The sequence below is a fragment of the Thalia democratica genome, chromosome 5 (genome assembly GCF_965202585.1).
Source record: "Thalia democratica chromosome 5, ktThaDemo2.hap1.1, whole genome shotgun sequence".
Taxonomy (NCBI): Eukaryota; Metazoa; Chordata; class Thaliacea; order Salpida; family Salpidae; genus Thalia; species Thalia democratica.
Genome location: NC_139169.1, coordinates 35,021,799 through 35,046,470, shown reverse-complemented (window position 1 = coordinate 35,046,470; position 24,672 = coordinate 35,021,799). Strand labels below are relative to the sequence as shown.

At 26.9% G+C, this 24,672-nt stretch overlaps 1 protein-coding gene across 2 annotated transcripts in view; it reads left to right on the top strand.

Moving 5' to 3' along the window:
- The window catches only part of LOC145835724 (ligand of Numb protein X 2-like), a 35,598-nt gene extending 18,403 nt beyond the window's left edge, over positions 1–17,195 (top strand). For both annotated transcript variants that reach the window (XM_082943431.1, XM_082943430.1), the window contains exons 5-15: positions 2,509–2,640; positions 4,326–4,438; positions 5,931–6,130; positions 10,514–10,687; positions 11,220–11,384; positions 11,784–11,900; positions 12,172–12,375; positions 12,753–12,922; positions 14,524–14,694; positions 15,011–15,226; positions 15,614–17,195. In XM_082943431.1, the coding sequence (XP_082799557.1) occupies positions 2,509–2,640; positions 4,326–4,438; positions 5,931–6,130; positions 10,514–10,687; positions 11,220–11,384; positions 11,784–11,900; positions 12,172–12,375; positions 12,753–12,922; positions 14,524–14,694; positions 15,011–15,226; positions 15,614–15,803 (1,852 nt within the window). In that variant the 3' untranslated portion in view covers positions 15,804–17,195. The remainder of the gene's footprint in view (positions 1–2,508; positions 2,641–4,325; positions 4,439–5,930; positions 6,131–10,513; positions 10,688–11,219; positions 11,385–11,783; positions 11,901–12,171; positions 12,376–12,752; positions 12,923–14,523; positions 14,695–15,010; positions 15,227–15,613) is intronic.
- The last annotated feature ends 7,477 nt before the right edge of the window (positions 17,196–24,672 follow it).

Sequence of the window (24,672 nt, the reverse complement as noted above, 5' to 3'; positions counted from 1 at the left end):
TGTACTTTGAGCTGAGAGTCTTTTCAATTACCTTTTGTTACTTCTTGAATTTTAAACATTTATAATTCAATGTGATGTTTTTTCTCTATGTTTTTTGTCTATTGTTTATGTTAGAGCGATACTATTTCAACATGGCTAGTTTTTAATGTTACTTATTATTATATATCTTATTACTAACTTCATTATACTTAAGTTCAATTTTATCTTAATATAACTTTTTTAACTTTTATTTTTTGATAAAAAACTTATTATATTAATCAAAAAGAATTGTTAAAAGTTATCATTTAGTTATAACTAATAAAGTATTTTTTATAAACTGTAAAGCATTTTTTTAATAAAGAAATCATATTTCCAATACTACTTTTTTGCTAGTTTGTCATATTTAAAAACTGCTTTCCCAGGTCAAAACTCTTTTCCACGCAAATTAGATGAGCGGTTTAAAGCTTGCACACCAGTTTGACATATGCAAATTAACTTACTGTATTAGCGCACAGTATGAAATTAACATTCAAATCTCCCACTCTAAAGAACATACAGCGCGCCTATGAAAGCACTTATATTCCCAGATTTTCAAGGTTTGGGAAAATAAGTGCCTCCATTGGCAGAAGGCGTTCAAAAACGAAAAAAATTATCGTTCAATTATAGTTTGTTCTAAGTGGGAGTCCAAATTGAAAGTTCACTCGGCAATTGATTGAATTAACTCGGTACAGTTTGATAACGAGCCAATGTGCTGTACACAAATTACATGGCAATTCGTTGTTAATTTAACATATGTTTTGGCTTTGCGTAGATTAGCGTTATATATCAATATCGAGTATGGATGTATTTTATATTTTAGAACAACATTTTAATTTTACTGCATTTTTTTCAACTATTTTCTTTAACAAAATAGAATACTGTTGTAAAGTTTTTACAGATGTTTAATTTGGTCACGTTTTTACTGGAAGTTATTTAAAATTTAGTAACAGTCTTAAAATAAATAGTTTAGATTTACGATTTAAATGTTGGCTTTGCTGCAAGTATAAATGCTATCTGGTGAGTGTTACGCATTCAGTATGTGTATATAGATTTATTTGCTTACAACAGTAAAATTGATTGCGTTTTTTTATAAAAAATGGTTGATTTTTGCAGATGTTTAAAAACGTTGTATGTTTTAAAAAATAAACAACATAAATAATCTAAAAACGAGTTTGTAGTACAGTCTGTTTTGTATTAAATGATGACATTTTTAACAGTTTCCAATAATACAAGTTCTTGTTGCAATGTAAAAGAGTTTTCTTTTATTGCTTAATGAACTGCAAAACGTTTTTAAAGAATTTCCTGTAAAAACAAAATATGTGTTATGTAATTTTTGAATATATTACCTGCCAAATGTAAGTTTACACAACTTGATGGAAATCTAAATATTAAGATGAACGATTAAATTTTTATTTGACAGTATTTTCAGTTTATGAATTTAGCGTTACCATGAAATTGAAAAAAATATCAAGCTTAATTATTTAAAATCTTCATTTTTGAATTAAGTTTTTATATGAGTGTATGATGTATAATATATCTTAGCACTTTTTTTTTAAAAAACAAGTATAAATATTTAAAACATTCATTAGCTACGTCTGTCTGTTTTATTTTAAATCAAAGATGCTATCATTAGAAGCTCATTCCCATATGTTATGAATAAACTTTCTGAATGCTTTTACTTACTGGTTTTTTCATAGAACATTTTCATTTTATTAAGTCTTGCTACGTTGCAATATATACTTTTTGTTTGTATTTTAGAGTAGAGTAAGATAAATATCATAAGCTCTGTAGCTGCGACTATCTCTAGTTTTCAATCAACGTTGCTATTATTAGAAGTTTATCTTATTTATTGACGGATATTCTAAAATTTTGTCTTCCTTCGTAAATATTTTCTCGAGACAATCGTTTTGCTTTATTCAAATTACTTGCGAAGATTTTTTTGATCTTTCGCAGATTTACGTGTTTGATTTTTTATTATTTGTAGTGTAAAAAATCATTTGTAAAAAAACAAAAGTATCTAACTGGCATTACTTATTAATTGTTGATAAAGCATAAATTGTTAAAGATTTTTTTCGGTATATTTTACTGGTTGTATTCAAAACTTGAAGAGATTTAGTGTGATTATTTATTTAAACTATATTTAAGTTATGTACATCTTTGTATAGCTTTACAAGTACATAAAAATGTACTTTTAAAAAATTTAAATTAAATGTAATCAAATTTTAATCGTTATTATTATTTGAACTAAATTTTAAAAAAGTTTAATTTTTTTTGTTTTGCATTCAAAATATTTATTTTTATCCTCAACATCTAGTTTTTATTTGGTTCGACACGTTTGTAAGAATTTTAACAGCAGAATATGTATCGTATCAGTAAATATATTTTTGAATATAATTTATTACCAGTTTTTTAATTTTACAAGATTCACTACTTTTGAAACTTGTTTTGTTGTACACATTTATATCTTTTAAAATCATTTGTTTTCAACAGTGCATCCGATATATGGGCTTCCAGCCGGGTTTTATACAAGCTAGTTGATAAGTTAGAAGTAATTTGCCCCAACTACCAAATGTGCCAGTTCAAATGCAAAAGAAGCTTGTTACAGCAGCATCTCGTTGAAAAGTTTGTTATCACTTGAATAATAGTTAATTTTTGTTTGTAGAAAAGTTTGTTTGTTTTACCTGAATACTTCGTATAATTTAAATTGTTGTAAATGGTGACTTGTTTAAAATGTTTCAAGCTTTAGCTTAGAGTTATAAAAAGTGAAAGTAAGTGTTATTATTTTTTCCACAACATTTATTAGTTTTAATTTGCTTGCTGAGCAAACTTCGTGAAACATAAAAAGCCAAACAAAACTATGTATTACGTGTTATGTTTTCCATTATATTGCTTACTTATTAAAAAAAAGTTATTTAGAACTTTTATTGTTGCTTGTTTTTGTGATACATGTGTTTACAAATGTTATGCCGTTTTGTTGTACGTGTTATTATACAAATATAAATCTTTTTTGTCTGAAACATGTAAAAACAAAATTATATAACAATATTTTAAAGGACAATATTATTTTGAGAAGCTTAAACTTTTATTATGCTTAAAATTAATTATGTTTAAGTTTTTTCGATATTCTTACAAACTTAAATCTTCAAATTGTTTGTTAATGTCAAATATTATAAACTAAAAAGGTGTACTGTACTTAATTTAGTATTTTATAAAAACGAATATTAAAGTTTCCTCTTTATTTAAAAATTTACTTGACAATATTGATACCATAAAGCAAATCTTATGGAAACTGTTCGTACTTATCAGATTAAAAGTATTAGAAAGAAAAAATAGTACAAAAACTAATCCTTATTACAAATTTTCTTAACAAACAATGTAACAAAGAACTGAATTATATTAAGAAGGTTTGTCATCACAGTCAATAGGTGGGAGAGTCAAGCCTCTTATACATGTGTTTTGTTTTAGTTTTAAAAGTTAAACTTAATCAAATCTTATGTGTCTTGTGTAATCATAAAAAAATTGTTTTAAGTTGTATGATTTTAAAAATTCACGGCTTGATTCAAAGCATTCAAAAGTTTTTCAAGTTGAAGTTTAGAAAAACATAATTATTTTTAAAATATACTAAATCTATAATAATGAAAATAACCATCTCAAGGTAGATAAATATTTTTTGTTGTTATAAGTTCAGTGTATTATGAATTAAGTATACATACAAAACTGTATTAGTTTATTGACATAACTACTAATTTATTTAAACAAACTGTACAAGAAGTTTCGTAACAGCTCATATCTGAGAAAAATTATGAACTTTCTAATTACCTTGAAAATTAACGTCTTTGCATTTCGCAACTTTTGAGTTTGTATTACGTGTTTAACGATACTTTTATTGCTTTTACTACGTTTCCATTACGAAACGCTCTTAATTTGAGTTCAATAACTATGTTTCAGTTGTTTTTACCATAAGTTAATATTTTAGGTTGCATAACTGTATTTCTAGTATAAAATACTGTCTCTTAGTTTAGGCTTTAACTTAAGGATGCCTATTTAAGCAACATTCAAGTTTAAAAAAATGTGTTTTTATATATTTTTTATAAATGAAAATTTAGAGTATCAATAAAGTTGAAATTTTTAATTTATCATTAGCAGTTTCAGGCAAATAGTATAATTATTCTATGTAAGTTTTTTTATACCAACCAAATTAACATAGTCTAATTAAATTATTCAAGTAGATCAAAAGTTACGTTTTTTTTACAAATTTTTGCAAACTCCTTGAATTAAGTTTCAAACTTGGTAAATCCCCATATCAGATGCCCGAGGACAGTGGTGAGATGTGAAAAGTCCATTTTCGGGTGCCAGTACAAGTGTATGAGGGTCAACATGAAACTGCATGAGAATATTTGCCCTTACAAACACATTACCGGTTTGTTAAAGTGATTTTATGAATTTGATATAAAAAATGTATGTCAACTTTGTATAGTTGTTTATACTTATTGTTTACAAGTTTATAGTAGAGAGCTTTTTTTAGTTTCAAAGCTATTTAAAACAAGTTTGAAAACTATATTTTCTCCTAGTGCTTGACAAAAAATTTATATTTAAAAAGGAAGTAAATACTTTTTTAACTTAAATTAGTATAAATAATTTCAATTAAGTTTTACATACAAATGAAACTATTTATTATGTTTAATCTTATTAACTTAATTAATTATAACTGAAAACAATGATTTACAAATGTTTAATGTTGAATAACTTTGACTTTTTAAGCTCTGAAAAAAAAAGAACTTAGAAGATTTAAAATTAATTATATACTTCATTAACATTATAAAGTACTGTTTTACATTTAGAACATATTTAAATATTTCAAGTTTTTTATATACTGAAATATTAATTGGTTCTTTATCATTCTAAATTAAGCAAAAAAACTAAATTTTTTTTGTTTTTGCAGAAAAAAAAGAACTTTTCCTTCAAGTTAAATTCGTGCTTAGTTAGCTTGTTTGTAGAAATTAATTTTGTTGACATACAAAATTTATTGCTGATTATGAATAAGGTTTACAGTTTCCTATAAAAAACTGATGATAGTAACTTCATTGTTGAAAAACTTGTAAAACCCTTACATTCAACTTTTATAGCTTATGAAACTTTATGTTTTCAAAAGTCATAATACCGGCTGAATTTAGGTTAATGACTTTGTTAATTTGATATGCAAATAAGAATAAAATTTTATGGTGTTTTTATACTCTGTACATTCTAGTAGTCTATAGGCTTAAAATTGACTATTTTGCCGCGGCTTTAGAATAAGACAAATATGAAAAGAAAAAGTTAAAGTACTTAAAATTGCAGATAAGATAAAAACATTTAAATTTTTTCTTTACTCTAATTTATCGTGCAGACATATTTGTTATACTTTTACCTGTAGCTATATTAACGTACATCCATTTAGTTTTAATTTCAATTCTATATTTTTTTAATTGATTTACTATATACTTTATGATGTAGTATCAAAAAGTTTACTTAGTTTATATCTAACTGTGATATTTTAAACAGAGTTTCAGTTTGTCTTTTGTTAGTTTATCAAGTTCAAACCAATAAAACTGTTTTATTAGCCTATTGATACACAAAATATAAGTTTTACGAATTAAAATATTATAAATAGCCTTGTATTGGCTCAATTAGTTAATATATGTTTTTAAGGTGCTAGAATTGTTCTGAAAAATACAAGTAACATATTTGTAATTATAATTTAAAATTTAAGATTTCCATGTAAAATAAATAAAAATAATGTTTACTTGACTGCTTACATGAAATTTTTTCAAATCTACACACTAACCTTAACAATTTGTATCATAAAGTACACAATGGCGTGTCACTGAACACTTTTGACAAAACTGAAAACTTTATGACGTCACAACCGACAGGCAAACCGATAGAATTGTTGTACCCGTCGTACGAGCCGGTCACGGTGGAGATATTCAGGAAGGACCCGGCGCTGGGGCTGGGCCTGTACGTGGTCGGCGGTCAGGACACGCCGCTGAGGCATGTCCACGTGCAAGACGTGCTGTACGAGAGCGTCTGCTGGAAGGACGGCAGGATCAAGAGCGGCGACATCTTGTATGAGGTGTGATATTTTGAATATAGGGGTTTTGTGTACAAGATTTTTATTTTCTTTTCAAAAATTAGTAGTTAAAGTGTTTGTATCAAAGACGGTAGAATTTAAAAGTTGCAATGTTTTGTATGAGGTTTGAGTTTTTTGATATAAGTGTTTTGTGTGTGAAATATTTTTTTTTTCCAAAATTAATAGTTGAGTTGTTTTGTATCAAAGAATTTTAAGGTCGCGATATTTTGTACGAGATTTGGGTATTTGAAACACTTTATGCTAATCACAAAACGGTTTATTGTATCAAAGGTGGTAGGATTTAAAAGTGGTGACTTTCGTATTAGCGATTTGTAGAAGTTTAAATCAAAGTAAAAAAAAAGTAAACACGGTTGCGACACACCCAGGTTACTCAAGCTAATGTAATTTTTGAAAAACTCAGGCCATCTGAGGCTGATATGATTATTTTTTCTTAAACTTGTCTAGTTTTTATGACTTTAAACTATTTTTTCTTCTAAATAAATTCAAATGTTTTTGTTAAGGTCTTATGCTACTTTTTAGTATTTTTGGCTGGCTTTTTGCCTTAAAATGTAGATTAAAATAGTTTTAATAAGTTGATGGACGATCCAAGGTTTAGTTACAATTAGAAGTAAAGGTTGGCAACTTTCCTAGTTATAACTTTGATAAGTTATACTTTTAATTTCAAAAGTAGACTTCAAAAAGTTGTAATTAAATTATCATTTAATAAGTACTTATGAGTACTCGAAACCAAAATACATTTTAAATACTTAAAAATTATTTTAAAAAGTTTTCTTTTCGAACAAGTTGTTTCTAAGCCAAAAATATGTTGATGGCAAGAAACTTCTGCTCGGCGGGTTATTTGTAGTGATGTACCGGACCCGGATCCGGACTTTTTTTTAAGTTAGAATCCTGCCGGAACCGGATCCGGACTTTTTTTTCAAATTAGAATCCGGCCGGAACCGGATCCGAACTTTTTTTTTCAAATTAGAATCCGGCCGGATCCGGATATCAGACATAAATGGCAATATCCGGCCGGACCCGGATAGTGAGTCCGGTACATCACTAGAATAAACTAGCCTGAGTCAGAATGAGGTTTTTAAAAACTGAAAAAAAAAGAACTTTAATCTAATAATAAGTAGAACAGCTAGCCACAAGGTTTACAAATTTAGGTGTTATTTACAATTAAAAATCTGAAATCAAGTTCTTGAAGAAAATACACTAGAAAATTACAAAATATTGAAAACTGGATCAGCTCAAACTCATTCAAAATCTAAAAGAAAACTAGCCTGAGTTTTTATAAAAAACTAAACTAGCCTGAGGCAGTCCAAGATTTTCTAACATTCCCAAAATTTTTCAAACTAGCAGGGTTGCCACTGTTTAAGTCAATAAAACTAGCTAGAGTGAGTATAAACAAGCCTGAGTCAGAATGAGGTTTTTAAAAACTGAAAAAGTTACTTTAATCTAATAATCTGTAGAACATCTAGCAAAGGTTGACAATTTGGTAGTAAAGTAGTGGACTGATTGTGGTACACTTAACTTATTAGTACTACCCATCATAATTAATTCCTACCTTATTTAATTAATATCTAACAAATACTAAATTCTAACTGAGACTACTTTCTATAATCAGACACGACAGTTTTGAGTGATGAATCTTTTATATAAAACACAACAAGAAATACTAGCATATACAAAATTATTAATTACTTTGGTAACACTTTAAAAACTAGAAGCTATTTAAATCTATATCAAAAGACTTAAAACAACAAACTATAAATTAAATGAAACTTTTAGTAAACAAGAAACTGTAAAATTTTTAATAACTATTAAACTATAAACCTGGCTTAAATACTTAAACAATTAAACACCTGTTGAAATATTCACTTTTAAAACAAAACACTACTTACAATAAGCATTCACAAAAATGTTCAAGATATTTTGTTGCTTCAAGCTACACAACAAACTAACTAACTGCTTACATATAAACTGCCTGTCATGTTATGATGTTTTGTTGCATCAGTATTTAGTTTGAAACATTTCGTCATATGATTCTCATTGGCTCGTACATTCAACCGTATTAACTCTAAATATTCTCTGAGCTCAACTTTAAACAATAAATAATGCAAGTATTCATTCCAAAGTTTTCAATTTTACAACATATGTAAAGAGTTGCATTTCATGAAATGTTTATTTCATAGTTTAAATGTAAACAAATATAAATAAGTCACGTGTACAAAATGAGCCAATCACGGAAGGTGTTTAATTTTAACTGACAGAAATGACTCTTATTAATTTACACAGGGTTTGTTTTTGAAAAAACACTTTTAAGTATGCTCTTTTTTACTAACTAGATCCGGGTCCGGCCGGATCTCTGTTAGGATCCGGCCGGACCCGGATCCGGACTTTTTTTTTTAAATTAGAATCCGGCCGGAACCGGACCCGGACTTTTTTTTCAAATTAGAATCCGGCCGGAACCGGATCCGGACTTTTTTTTCAAATTAGAGTCCGGCCGGATCCGGATATCAGACAAAAATGGCGATATCCGGCCGGACCCGGATAGTGAGTCCGGTACATCACTAGTTATTTGTTGCCCACTACTAATTCAAAGCGAAAAGAAAGTTTTACTTTAATTTTGTTATTATGTTATTTAGAAAAAAAGAGTGTAATGGTTTCCTGTTTTGCCCAATTTTGTATGTAAGTATTTTAATGAAAATCACATAAGTGCGTAAAGTTTATGTTATAGTCACTTCGTGTGAGGTTAAAAAAAGTTGTTTGTTTTTGTTTTTAAACTTAAACATTTTCGTACAACTGTTTATTTGTAATTTTGCGGTTATATCGTTTGGAGTAAGTGTTTTGAGAAATTTATTTATATCATAAATTTTTGGTTTATTATAACTTTACAAACAGGTATTATGTAAATACTAGTTTTAAAATTAGTTATTTTTCAAGTTGATAACTTTTAATTGAGTTATTAAACGTTAGAATCTACAATAAAATATTTATTTTAAATATTAATCTAAATAGCAATTTAATTTTAATTTTTGTCAAGTACCTTTAAAGGACAATTAAAATACCAGTGGTTAACTTTATCTCGTATGCAAAAGTATTAAAAAATAATCTATATAATAGTTTTTGTATGTTTTATGTAATTTTGAATTAAACTATGTTAACACATTAAAGTGAACTTTTTTTTCAAAGTTAGCAACATAAATGTTTTAATTTTGCTATTTATTTAGTTTTTAATATGTTCATACAACACCTACTTTTGATCATTTTGAAAATCAAATTAATTTTTTTAAGCGGAAAATATCGATCAAAATAGTTGCAGTTATTTGTATCGGCACAGGAAATTTGAATTTCCTATTTTGTATTGATTGTAAATAAATGTATAGAATGACGTTTTTCCGCAAATCTATTTACAATTAAGCAACTTAAAGAAGTTCTTATTTTACGAAAACATGTTATTTACATAAAAAACTTTTTAATAATTTAATTAACTTTGTATGAAACTTGATTAAGAAACTTAATTTTCGTAGAAGCTCGTACTACTTTAAGTTTTCCTTAATTTCTATATTGTTTTTGTTGTGGTGATATTTTTAAGCTGTTGTTGTTCAAAACATGTTTTGAATAACAAACGTTTTCACTCATAACTTAATAAAATCCCGTGTTACTTATTTATAACTTTTTCACGTTGGGTTTTGTTTAAACTACAGAAAGAAACTAAGTTTTTATAGTATTTAAGTACTTTTATGTACCTTAATTGTTCTATTAAATCGATCAACTAAGTTACAAAATAGTTTTGTACATAAAATTTGCTTACATACAAAACAGATTTTTATTAGTCACTTGAAATTTAGAAATATGAAAAATTAACACTTAAAAATCATATTCATAAAAAATTCACAACGGATATTATACAGTATTTATAGAGTTTTCATTTTCATACGTTAATGTATAATGTATGCATAAAATAGTGTCAGTGTACAATTATGATTAAAGTTTTTTTCTAGTTTTTATTAAATATAGAAGTTTTATTTATACTAAAAATTGAAGTGAAATTTAAACAGTAAAAAAAAATATATATTTATGTCAGTTAGCCAAAAATAACCTAAAAGCTCAAAGTATCTTTAAATTTTGCAAACTATGAACGTAAGGTCAAAAAAGCTTTAAAAATTGTGGTAACTATACATATGAAAATATTACCAATACAAAAATATAGTCTATATTTTTTGTTTAACAATATTTTTTTTTTATCTACATAAAATGACTGTAATATTAAAATAATAAATACAATTTACAGAATTCTCGTGTTTTTGAAAGTATTATCAAAACAAAATCAAGGGTTTTTCTGAAATACTCCATATATTTTATATAATTGTTGTGCAGGTGAACGGTGAATGCATGCACAACGTGACTCACGTGGACGCCAGGCTCATACTTCACAACGCCCACCAGCAAAAACTGATCAAAATTAAACTGCTGAGGTACAAGCACCAGCACAACACCGAAAAATATCACGTCAAGTTGGACAAACCGCCCGGCACGCAACTCGGCATTAAAGTGAGTTTTCGTTGAAAATTTTTCACACTATTTGAATTTATACCAACAATCGTCCAATGCGGATCTTAAATGTGCTTAAATTTATTATATGTGATATTTGCAGAAAACATAGTGTTTTCTTTTGCAAGCTTGTATTTTTTAAATCTGTAAAACCTTTTTAAATCTTGTAAAATGCTATAGCTTTAGTTTCTCCAAACTTAAACTTTCAAAGATGGTTGAGATGTTTGCCTGTCTGTTTTAAATGCAACTAAATAATGACTAAATAATTTTAGTTTGTTTTTCTATTTAGATAACACAACTATATAATAACTATAAGTTAGTTTATTTTTAGTTACTTTTGGCTGTTGTAACTGTAATTTATTTTTCATACAATTTATAACCAACATCACGGAAGAGTTTGTTTTAAATTTTAGTTTTGGAAAATAAATTTTTCAAGTAACAACTCGCGACTAATTAAAACAAAATTATTTATTACTTGAAGTATTTATACTTTCAATTATTCAAACAAATTACAAAAAATTTAACTTTGCAGATAACGGCGCGTGAGGACCTGGTCGGGGTGTACATACTGGAGCTGGTGAAGGGAAAGGTGAACCCTCAGGTGAGCAGAAACCTCAGGGTGGGCGACAGAATACTGAAAATAAACAATTGTGACGTCACCAACAGCTCTCCCGACCGAGCCGCCATGCTCATCAGTGTTCGTTGAATTTTTGTAAAAAAAAACTTGTGTTTTGCAATAAGTTTTACTTTTTTTTTAACGAGAAATATAAGTCAGCCCTAAATTTGGTTTTGAAATTAAAAAATGATATTCGAAATATTTGATTTTTATGTAGCATCGTTTTATCTTCGATAACTTTTAATTGATTTTATTAAACGGATAAACATGTTTATAATTATATTTTTGTAATTATCATTAAAAGTTGTTTAAAAAAAGTAGAAGTATAAACATTTTCTACTACAAAATTTTCTATTTTTATATTTTGTATAAGTTAATTTATCCGTTTTTCAGTATCTTATGAAAATAACTTATCTGAAACATTGTATATACTTAATTATATTTTATATCATTAAATAATAAAAAACATTTATACCACAGGAAGCTGTCAACAAAGTGGAACTGGTTATTTCCAGGTCGATTAATCAGATGTTCTACGAAGAAATATCGAACTATGACGTAATAAAGCAACCTAACAACATGCTGAAACGTTCTAAGGTAGTTTTTTTATTATATTAGCCAAGCAGATTTGTTATTTTTAATTAGAATTTCTTTAACTTAGAGTTTTGAAAATACAACCTTTGCATTAATTCAGTCAGTTTAATAAAAAAAGCAGTTTGGTAGCAAATATTATACTGTTGTAGTTTAAATCACCTAAGATGAAATTGAATCAAAAAATAAGTCAACATATGACTATTTATGTTGTAAACTTAAAATTACATGACCGAAATTAAAACACTAGAATAATTATATCTACTTGTTGTTCCAGTCTGAAATAAGAAGACCCGCACCACCAGTACCTGCAAACAGAAGATCGAATCAGATCAATCAGAGAAGCCCTAATTCCCAATTGACCAATGGCAGGCCTTCAAACATGCAACCGGCCAACATTCCGAATGCAGCTTCGGTGGCGAACAGGCTCGCAGATATAAACTTGGTTGAGAAAGAAAATCTTGTGACACAAAAAATCAAGGTTCGTTTGTTTTTAAGTTTATAAACGTCTAATAAATACAAAAGGGTTAGTTTGTATAAATAAATGAGTTAGAAAAAATAACTTAAGTAACTAACTGAGTAAAGAAATAACATAAAAATAAGAAGAATATCTTTACCTAAGTGGTGCAAGTCTATAAATTCCTGTTGTTATATTTAACACCTTTAATTTAATACGACCCAATAAATAAAAAATGTATTTTATGTTCATGAAAACTACACAATCAATATAGAATTAAAAAAAAAAGAACTCCTTTCCAAAAATTAAAATTCTGCGCAAGTAAGTTGTTCGGAAAGGCTCACATCAAGTCATTTATTGGTTGCCAGCAAGTAATGTTATTTTCAATATTATTCATTCAGACAACGACGGTGCACAAGCGCGTGGAGGAATGCCTGGGTATCGTGATAGCGGGTGGGTACAACAACGATTCAAGCTGCTGCCCCATCTACATCCGGGACATACTGCACGATTCAGTGTTCAACCACAGCAGTGGCATACAGAGGGGCGAAGTTATCGTCAGGGTCAACAGGTATCTGTTGTTTTTATGTTGGAAACCAAATTTCTAATTTATTGAATGTCTTTATAGTCTCTATTTTTCATTAAATTAGAGCTTATATCAGGGTTCGTGCGCGTCAGGCTAAGTCAGGCTAAATCAGTTTTTTTGAAAAAAGTTGAAAAACGTCAGGCTAAATCAGTTTTTGTGTTTAAAAATTTGAGAATCTCAGTTTTTGTCAGTTCAAATGTATGAAATATTTTTAATTAAGATCAAATTGAGATGTGAATTTATTTCTAAATAAAGATTTAGTTATTAAAGACAAAATCAGTCAGTATTTGTAAAAATAAGTGCTTAAAACCTTTTGTTGAATCTCTAAAATAATTTTAAGAATCTTCATTATTTTGTTTTTAGTAGATTATATACGTCATAATTATAAAAATTCATAAAAAAGTACAGTTTAAACATTTCAGTTTAGTTCAACAACTTGACTGTTTGTTTGAATTTGTTTACATGAGCTTTGTTTTTCAGAGCTTATTTGGTTAACCTGTTTTAATTTCTAATATAAAGGCTTTATACCAAATACTTTATAGATTAATACTCTTAGCAGTTTGTTCATATATTTTATTTTCTGTTTATTCAAAGTTATTAGAGATATTCACAAGACTAAAAAATTACTTGTGTAATATCATGGTTATTTTAATTAATTATTTTAAAAATTAAGATGCTTTAATGATAACATAAAGTTTTTGAGAGATGTGTTTAATTACATTTTGTTTTTCTTTTACAGACTTATTCACATTTCTGTTTTAATTAATAAAAGCTTTTGGTCCAGTCATGTAACTTATAATTGACGAATTCAAGTACTAATTGACACGAACCTTGTATATGGGTGATAAGTGGTGGATGTAACTAAGCCCCAAAATTTAATAAAGGTATGAATTCATTGAAGCAGAAATTATAATGACCAGTTAAAAATATTCAAGTTGCTGGGTAAGCGATTGATAGATGTTGAAAAATAATTCATTTATATTTTTATTTTCTTTAAAAGTAGTTTTGTGAATACTTTTATTGTGTTAATTTGCTATTTAAGACCCCCCAATACCCAAAATGCCTTCTGAAAGTGGTTTTTTCTACTTTGAAAAAATGTCAGGCTAAATAGGTCTCTGTCAGGCTAAATGAAAAGGAATTTCGCGCACTAACCCTGTTATATAAACAATCAAAAATCTTTTTCGGAATTTACCATTTCTGTTGAGGCTCAATTTATAAAGAATGTTTTCCAAAATTGATAGAGAATCAATACAAACGCTTTGTATGGTATAACAATTAATTTTGGTTTGAATTAGTGTTCCTTGATTTTGTTTTTTAAACTTGTTTTAAAGTATTAAATAATTGTTTGATGTAAAAAAAAATAATTATAATTCGATGGCATGTTAATAGGTCTAATGGTATATTAATACAGAAATAGGTATAAACTGTACTTAGTTTTTGTGTTTTATTTTAAGCATGTTTTTGTTTAACTCTATCAAAAAAAAACTACAGGATCTCACTGATAGGGCTCACATAACAAGCATTGCAACTTTTAAGAGATAATAATAAATTTTATTTTGATCATTAACATCCATGTATGCACGCAGGATCTCACTGATAGGAAGGTCACACAACGACGCGGTGCAACTTTTGAAGGAGATCGCGTTCACCTGCGACAAGGTGACGTTTGTTACTTGCAGCATCGACTACCACAACAAGAAGGAAGAAACCGATCTGTGGGAGAAAAACTTCGTCGGACTGTCCGCTGACAATGACGAGTTGGTGTTTGAGAAAATTAGTTTTTATGTTTTACAAGATTGTTGTTTAAAAAATATCTTGTGCATTTTTACCCATGCAGTTTTTGGAAAAACGTTTTTTTTTATAACAGCTGAAAATCTCTAACACAGTGAAACATTGTTTTATAACAGAGTTGAAACAAAACATTTTTATTTTTCCTCTAAAATTCAAAGGACTCTGATCGTTGCACTTACAACCAAAAAAAAACATAACAATTTTCACAGCACTACTCTATAAGATAATAGCATACCTGAAAGTATAAATATAATTAAGTTTTTAACAACCAAACATGTTCAGTGTGTCGCAACAAACGCGTTCCGTGTACAAGCACGCCTCGTCGCCGTCGTGGAAGACGTGGGTCTACCTCCCGTTGCGGCTGCACACCAAGCGCAGCATGACCATCAGCAAGCGGCACGCCACCCAGCCAATAGGAATCGTCCTCGTCAAGTCTTCCGTGCTGTCATTGGACGGCGAGAGGGGAGGGAGGCAGCAGCAGAAAGTTTTTATCATCAAGTTTGTACCTTTAGTTTTTGTAGTTTCGGATTTTTTTTAATGCTTAATACGAAAAGTTTATATTGAAAGTTGAAAAAATTTTCAAATGTTTTTTTACTAATTTATAGTTTTTGTTTAAGAATGTCTTTTGCTTTTAGTAAAACTTCATGTTTTAGAAAAGAATTGTTCTTTACATGGCTTAAAAGTCTCACAGATCTGTTAAGTTTTTATACTTTCCCTTGCAATATGAATTAGAATATTAAAAAATACAGTTTTTGATAGCTTTAACAAAATCCATTAAAGCTCTCAAAATAACTTACATTATTTTTTGTAAAGATCGAGATATCTAAGATACAGTCAAAACAACTTGTTATAATTTACAATTGTGAAATTATTTTTTTTTTACAGGTCAATAATCGAAGGTTCACCCGCGCACAAGCAGCTTCAGGGGCTGATGTGGGTGGGAGACATCTTGTGGGCGGTTAACAACCAGTTGCTGGGCGACATGAGCGTTGCCAGGGTGACCAAGTTGCTGCGGGATTCCCACGTCATCAGCTACAACATCACCACCGTCACCTGCCCCGGTAGCTTGCATTGATCAGTTTCGAACATGGGGATTTTTTTATGGTTCTGCGAATGGATGCACTTTTGTCTTGGTTTATAAAGTATAAATGTGGAGGTGATAGAGAATATTTAATTGAGTTTGAAAATAATGAAGTCGGCTTTACATTCACATTTCTTACTTTTTCTTTTTGACGTCACAAAACTCTGTGATTAAAATCGCAATTTCTCAGAAACTATAACTTGATGTTGTTAACTATCTCTGAAATATTTTTTTCTTTAGACTGACTGAAATTTGAGTTTTGCTTTACAAAAAAGTTTATATAACAAATAAGTGCGTCCATTGTCGTTAAGCTTTCAAAATAAATTGAAAAATTAGATATTTATGTATAAAAATTTCATATTATTTTGACTCTTCATGAAGTTTGAGCAAATTAGTTATTGTTATACTTAGTTTATATTGTGTGTAAGTTTAAAATTTTTCTTAATGAACGCTGAAAAAGCAAAAATAACTTATAAAATTCATTATGATTATTATAAAAATATCAATTTTATCAGAATAATGTGTGTTTCAGCTTAAACTTATTTGAACTGTTAGATGTGAATAATGTTCTAGTTAATTTGTACAATCACTTTCTTTATTATTTTCTTTTGATTTTCGCTTGTTTAGGCTTTTGGTAGGGTGAGCTAACTTTTATTTATTTGGATTTATCGAACAATTTTTATTTTGTCTGAACAGTTAACCTTTAAAAAATTTAACTGTTAATCAAAGTTTAATACTATGATGTTTAATAAAGTTGCTTAATTCATTAATGTTCTTCAAATACTGCAAAAAAATCTATATTGAAACTTTAAATTAGACGTGCCTTTAATTATAATATAAAATGAACTGCATTTAAATATTGGATCAAATTATTATTTCGAAAATAACTATCTCTATAAAACAAAATCAATTTGTTTATAATTCAACAAAACATTTATGTAAACTAAATGATATATGATAACCAAGTCATTAAAAACTGTTTAAGTTGCTTAATGAATTAGTTTATGAATAATATAATCAACATGGTATTTTTTATTTGGTTACTATATCTTTAAATGTTCTAAAACTTTGAGTAGTGTTTTGGAATTAGGTGTGTGGATTGAAAATAATTATAGTTTTACAAACATACTTGAAATTTTGACAAAAATAATTCAAAAAGACAGCAGAGGACTACTAAAAAACTAAAAAATATTTTTTAGTTTTACATTGTTTTTCGTTCAAGGAACTCTTGTTTTTATTTACTGCCTTTTTATATACATTTTTTCTTTGTATTAATACTTTTTATTTATACTAACTTATTTGAAACAAAAAACTTTTCAATTTCTGATAGTTTTTACAGTATTATTTTAGTTAACTCAAGACTTTTTTATAAACAAATATATTATCTGAACGAATTTTACACTTATATAAAATTTAAAATACTTATTTAGTTACATTTACTTTTTTACGAAAACAATATTGTTAACTTTTTAAATTTTGAATGTTTTTTTATCCAAATAATTAACTATAAAGACTTACAATTTTATGTTTTCTGAATGTTGTTATAACAAAATAAAGTTAGTTATTATTTATTTGCAGCATTTGAATGATTTGACTTTTATCGTGGTTAATAAACATTTTTCATTATTTGTTGCTTTTTTTTAGTATAATAAGCAGTATTTTTAATAAAGATATTTTATGTACACTAAATATTTTATTCAATATTTTTGATTATTTAAAGAAAAGTTTAATAGTCTCCTTCACTTTTTCAAGTATTTATAAAAAGGGGATGGGTCAAATATAGACGAAGACACTTTTGCTTAATAGACAATTTTGCACAAAAGTAAAAAAAAATTAATACCGCCCCTTGGTTTGGGGTAACAGATCTAAATTAAAAAGTTAATTAATGAAAAAAACTGAAAAATGTTACCCACCAAAGGTTTGGGGTAACAGTGATAATTAAAAAAAATAAAAACCATAAAAAAGTATTTAGTGTCCCTTCGTGCATTTTTGACACCTACCCGTTTTAAAAGGTACATACTACTTAAAAAAAAGTACCGCAAAAGCCTATTAACAACTGTTAATCATGTATTTTAAAACTCTTCCAATTACATTTAACATGTTTTTATAAATTATATACAGTAAGCTGAAAAGTAAAACTGCAATCGCAAAACTGCGTATGCACTTTAAATTGGCTTTTTCAAAGCATGATATTTTACAAAGAGTTTAAAAACTTATTTTTAATTTGACGAGTTTAAGTTATTAAAAACGTTTATGAAGTTTTACATTAAAAATAATAACTTATTTATACTGGTTTATTCTATGTGTAAAACATTTTTAAGATGAAATGTTTATTACCTTATAACGTTATATATAATATTTTTATAATTGGCCAAAAATACTCACTTTGGTTGAAAAATTGTAATAAAAAGACTTGTTTTTCGAAATACCAGACAAATAGGTTTAATAAAATAAGTTTAAACCTAAAGTCTGAACTTGCTACAGTTCTTGGCGTTTTTTCATTTAAAATCAACATGCCAAAAGTCACTCAGAAAATTCATTTAAATAATTATCTACATCAAGCACAATACTTCAAGTAGTTTTGTTGTGCGCCAACTTATTTTTACTTCAAGTTCTTTAAACCATATGACACTTTAAAAAGCTACAACTATTTTAGCAAGCTTAGATCACATCGCTTCAATCATCAGACTACATGTTTTCGGTAGACTGATACCTATACTTAATCTTACCTAAGAAAGCGTAGTCGTCAGTCTGCAAACAATTAAGTTGTTTTGCCATAGTTTACCTAAAGCTAGTTGTCTTATAGTTGAAATGGTACAATGTAAGTTATGTTAATGGAAGTTGTATAATGAAATAACATAAGCACACAAAAGTCAAGGCTCTACGAATCACCGCCGATATTTTCTCTGATTTAAAGTTTTTATAGTTTAAATTACATTATTTAAGACAAGATGAAACTTTTTCACAAATAGTTCTTAACTTACTTAATAGTACGTAGGTTTTTATAAAGTAAAACAGTTTTCAAACTCAATGTATAAGCCTTGTTGTGTAAACGAAAGTAGTCTAAAATATAGAGCACACTGTAAACTTCTTGTACACTTCGTAAAAAAACAGCATTGCTTGATTATAACTTTTCTAAATTTTAAACATATAGTTGTTAAAAAAAGATTTGTACTATATTAATTACACAAAATGTGTATAACTTCAGTCAGCTGTTCACAGTAAGAAAAATATGAGGCAAAAAAAGGAAGCCGACTTATATTTTTACTATTTATTGAACGACAAAAAAAGTGCTCAAAATATTTGGTCAAAGGACCTGGTGCACGAAGAACTTTCGATTATCAAGTCATACATCACTTATATATCTTTTGACGTTTATTTCAGAACAATTAATATTTTAGACTTTTTATACAAATTTTTGACTATCTAACTTGAATATGTATTTTATCGCAATTTTGTTTTATTATCAGTAATGTTATTTCAGAAAATTGAAACTAAAAACAAACTATTCTGTATTCTATTTCTTTTTAACTGCATGTATAACAAAATAATTAAATCCATGATAGCTTAAACACACTATATATTTAATTATTGTAGGATGTAGAAATAACCCACGTTTTACAGTGTTATTTCCTACAAGTTTCGATTAGAATTTGCATATAAAGAAAGTTTGTTTAAAGCTACTAATTAAGCTAGATGACGTTCTTCAAAGTTTTGAAAAGATAGTTATAGTAAAGACAAAACGGTTCTACCTTAACAATAAGTGCATTAAGAAAATAAATAACTAGACTCGTCATGTATTTAAAGAAAAATAAAGACATAAGTTTTGTTAAACGTATGAAACTGCAGTAACAAAGTGTAATCAGCATATTAAGATGTTTACATATATACGACAAGTTTTAATAGTAGTAACACGTAAAACGACTACTAGAAATAAATAATCACTAAGTAAAAAGCTTTAAAGCATAACTTAACCGACAACTCCAAGAAAAACAAAATATCGTTATACCTGTTTTTTAAGGTATTTTTTTCACCTTAGTAAAGAATTTATTACGATTTATTGTTGTTTACAAAGCAGCTCATACATCAAACTTATTTACAAAAGCTTATAAAGCTTACATTTAAACATAATAAACAGCCAAAACAAAATTTGTTATAAGCTTTTACACGTGCCTTAATATTTATTTGTTGCTAATTCTACTTTATACTTTGTCAAAACAATTAAATAATAAAATATAAATGTATTAAAAAAACAGAAAAATTATTTGTGAAAGTATACAGTAAAACGAGACTTTTATAAAAAGTAACTGTTTTTTTCCATTATATCATGAGTCATAGAACATTTAAAAGCAATATATTTAATCTAAGAAAAAATAATAATAACCGTGAAGTTTAAGTTTTAATATCCAATATAGGGATAAACAAATAATCTAGGTTTTACTTAAATTTTAAGTTTTAAACAGTTTAAAAAATATAAGATTTGAATTTTCTTTTATGATGAATTTGCTTATGTGTTTATCAGTCTTAAATTCAGATTCTGTATACTACTTAACACTTATCATCACGTATAGAAACTTTGTTAAAAATAATTAAAACCGCTTTGTAAGTTTAATCTTGTTATCATTTTATTACATGTCGTATATTTTTACCCAATTGCATGTGTAAGTATCTTTTTTGATACCTACTGTGAACTCTAATCTTCCTAGAGAACTAGTACTTAAAGTATAACGATTTTACTGTAGCTAAATAATGTTTAACAACAAGATGCTTAATAAGTATATATTACATTTAAATTTTAATAAAACAGATATCTTCATTGTTATTTAAAATTTCAATATCAAGTGCTAATAAACAAACACGGTACTAGTTTTTTATTCGTTGAAAACTGTATTTACATGTTTTAAAATTATAACAGTACTTTAAAAATAAGACACTGAAAATTTGTTTAAACACTAATACTTTGTTCTTATAATGTCAAAAACTGTAATTAAAATTATTTTATTAACTAAAAAGAAAAATTATGAAAAAAATTTTTTAAATGGAAAAAACAACATGTTTAAAAATACGTTCAAATTTTAACATTGAAAAAAAAATATCGTCATTAAAATTTCAGAAGGTACACACTTACAAGTGAGGATATACATAATCCATAAAACTCAACTAAATTATTTTTTAAGTGACCCATGTGACAGTTTCAAACCAGTTTCACTTCCGCTTCTCCAAATGTGGACACAGTCTTCATCAATACCAGGAATATTACTTTGGTTTGGAGAATTATCAGGTTAACCAACGGTACATCTGCAAATTGCAGGTTGGTTGAGGTCTGTTACGTCATAAACAGTTCCATTTATCTGTCTGTAGTTTCCTTCTTACCCTTTATCGTTCATGCCAATTCAAAGATATTTGTTGCCGATATTTTTTTCGACCAAGTCTCTCATTTCACTGAAAAAATAAAATACAAACAATTAATACAATAAATGTTTCGTTAAAAATGTTTTGAAATTTTCCACTTAGTTTAATATTTTAGTTTTTATGACTCATAAGTATACTTTAACTATTTAAGTCAAAAGAAAAGTATTTAATATCTAAATCAATTTGAAAAAACTTATGTTTTACTTATGTTTTAGACTTCTAAACTTTCGCCTCAATTTGATTTTAGAAAACAGTTTTGTTTAAGTAATTAAAATGAAGATAAACTTACTTTGTATATTTTACGTATAACTTGAATATTTTTCATTATTATATTTACTTGGAAATTCATAATTAATTTTACTTGATTTTTTGAAATTTTACTTAAAATAATTATAGTTTGTCGTAACAAAATTGTTTTTAGATGCTATTGGAAATAACTTTGAACAATTTTAAAAATCGTACTTATCTTATAAATATTTTGTAAATCATCACAATGATAAATATCACAGTGAGATATCATGTTGGTTTTATTATTTTAATATCTTTTTAACAATTTTTGTTATTGCGATGAATGATGTTTATGATTTAACTGATGTTTTAATTTGTCCTTGTAAATAATTCTAGCTTTTGTGTACCTTAAAAAATATTGATAGTCTAATATTTATTAGAAAACATAAAGTCATAAACAATGTAAAAGAATTATGCGTTTTACATCTGCTTCTACATTACCTAATCTTTTTAGTTATTCTTTGTTATTATTTGTTATTCAAAAAAATTAAGTGTAAACTGTTTCAATTATTTTTAAAACAAAAACTAAAAAAAAAACAGTATACCTTACAAGAGTTCGTGTATTATGCTATTTAAGCATAAAACTCTTTACTAGTTTGGAAATTTACATTAAAATAAATTAAATGGAAAAAATTACAGATGTTTAAGTTTTTCATAAAATATACAAAATTACATGATTTTTTTTAGTTCTTTTGGTTTAAATTAAATAAACAGTTTCGTAATGTCTTTAACCTTATGCTACCTTCGTGTTTTAACAATTAGCACAACAACTGCTTAATTTTATTGTTTGAAAATATTCTAAAACTTTATTTTATCACGTTACAAGTTTTACATGTAAGATACACTTTTTACGTTAGTTAGAATACAAATCTTAAAAGAAAGTTAAAAGAATTAAGAAGATAAAACTGTATGAACATAATTAAAGCTTTTCAGAATACAAACTAAAACATATTCGAGAACTTGTTAGAATATTGTACACTTCGATTCAAAGCTTACTATTTAAAAAAAAATCAATTCACTGTTAAATGTCTTTTGTTAGAAAATTTTTAAGGTGTATATTCCCTTATAATGTTTACAAAAATGTAAACAACTAACTTTATGGTAGTTTAATGAGTTTTTCTTTTTTTTTTTTTGATAATTTTGATTGCACAAATAGAACGTTAGAAATTAAACGTTTCTCGTAAACTTATGGTTAAAATTGCTTATTAAAGCAAGTAAAAACTAAATTCATTAAAGCACTTCAGAGTACAATGCTTTTTTATGTAATAAATGTATTTATTCTGTTGATTACATTATAGTCTAATTTAATATTAAAATGTACTTTTTACTAAGTAAAAGCGTTTGTTTAGATAAAATTTTGAAAACTTCAGAATATAAAAATATTAAACCTGTTTTCATATATTTTGAACTTGTAAAACAATGATTATTCAACGGCTAAGCTTAGTTTAAATGTTATGTAACTTTTTTTAGTTCTATATAGACTTTAACTTTTTATCACTGAAAAGCAACTTGTGTAATACTTAAACAAAAATAATTGTTTAATTTCAGACATCTGCTTATTTTCCCAAACATGTAACATTATTACAGCTCGTATCGACGGTTTAGAAAACGTTTTAATATAAGCTTTTAGTTTCAAAAATAACTAACTTTATAAGATGAATAAACTTTAAATAAAATTTTTATTCATTTCTTTAAGCGTAATAAATTTTAAGATTTAAACAAATAAATGTTATTGAATAAAATATTTTAACAACTTATTGCGAATTTGAAGTATGTAAAAAATGATACAAACAATTTGCGACTTGTTGAGGTGAGTTTCTGTTTGATACTGTTTGATAAAGTTTTTAATTTTGAATTTTAAAAAATATTACGTATTTTTAATCTCATCAATTTCATTGATTTTCAAATAATAAACCCAAAGTATTTGATTTAGTTAATTGTTTCTAAACACCCTACTAATTTTGCCATATCGTCTTAAACCTAATTTTTTTTGAAAAAAGAAACTAGTTTAACTTTGAAAGTATCAATTGTAAAAAAATGTATTTTTATAAATATTTCTTAAACTACCTACATTTATTTTACCGGTTTTTACCACTATGTCATTTTCCGCGTTTCTAGTTTTTTCCTGTAGTAATAATTTTCCCTGCTCGAGTTGCCCCTGCTCAAGTTCAACTTGACTTATTGTACTCGTGTGGTATTAAATTTTCAACAACGATAATGATTTAAGTTACATGGTGCAGAAACTTCATGCAGCTCTAGAATTAAACTTTCCAACTTTTTTTGTATTGAAAACGTGTAAATGTTTAAGATGCAGCTGACACAGATTTAGCTTACAGCTCCAATTTTACGAACTTTTTGAACATCAAATATATAAAAAAAATAATAATTTAACAGGGAAATAAATGACGTTCATGTACACTTTTGGCTGTAATTTTTTGTACAACTTCATGATAACATAACTCTCTTATATTTTAAGCTGATATAGAATTTTTTATATCATTTTAAAGCTCAATTCCAATTGCATTTTAAAGCTTTTTAATAAAGTTACTTTGACGTGGTTTGGGGTTCTACAGCTGAATCTGGGGCCTATTTAAAGCAGCGTGTTTAAAGGCTTAAATTCTAAAATAAAAAAATAGCATAATTTTTCATTGTTTTAGGTGGAACTATAGCACCAGTGTTCCACCCCACGCGACGCCCCTGGATTCTACCAGGCTAAAAGCTTTAACGCCGACTATTTTATAGTTACTTTGAATTAAACTGAAGAAGGATAAAAGACAAAAATAAATGAGAATATTCTTTTGTGTTACGTCACCACTTAAAATTTATTTGTTAAGAAAGTTGAAAAATCTTAGAATTAAAATAATACAACGCTTTCAAATTATTGTTTTGATATCTTGTTTTAAAAGATTTTGTAAATCTGAATAGACTTAGAAATTATAACTTTAGCTAAAATAATACTTGTTTAAAATAGCTAAAAACTAGTGTCTAACATAGAAATGCTATTAACTGTTTTTCAATGGTTTTTATCAGACAACATTTCATTTAAATTTTCATGTTGTAAAAATATATTTTATACGATTTTAAAGCTACTAGTTCATATAAACTACTAACTTTTAATAAAAATAGGCAACAGAGTATTGCGTTAGACACACGTTAAGTTTGC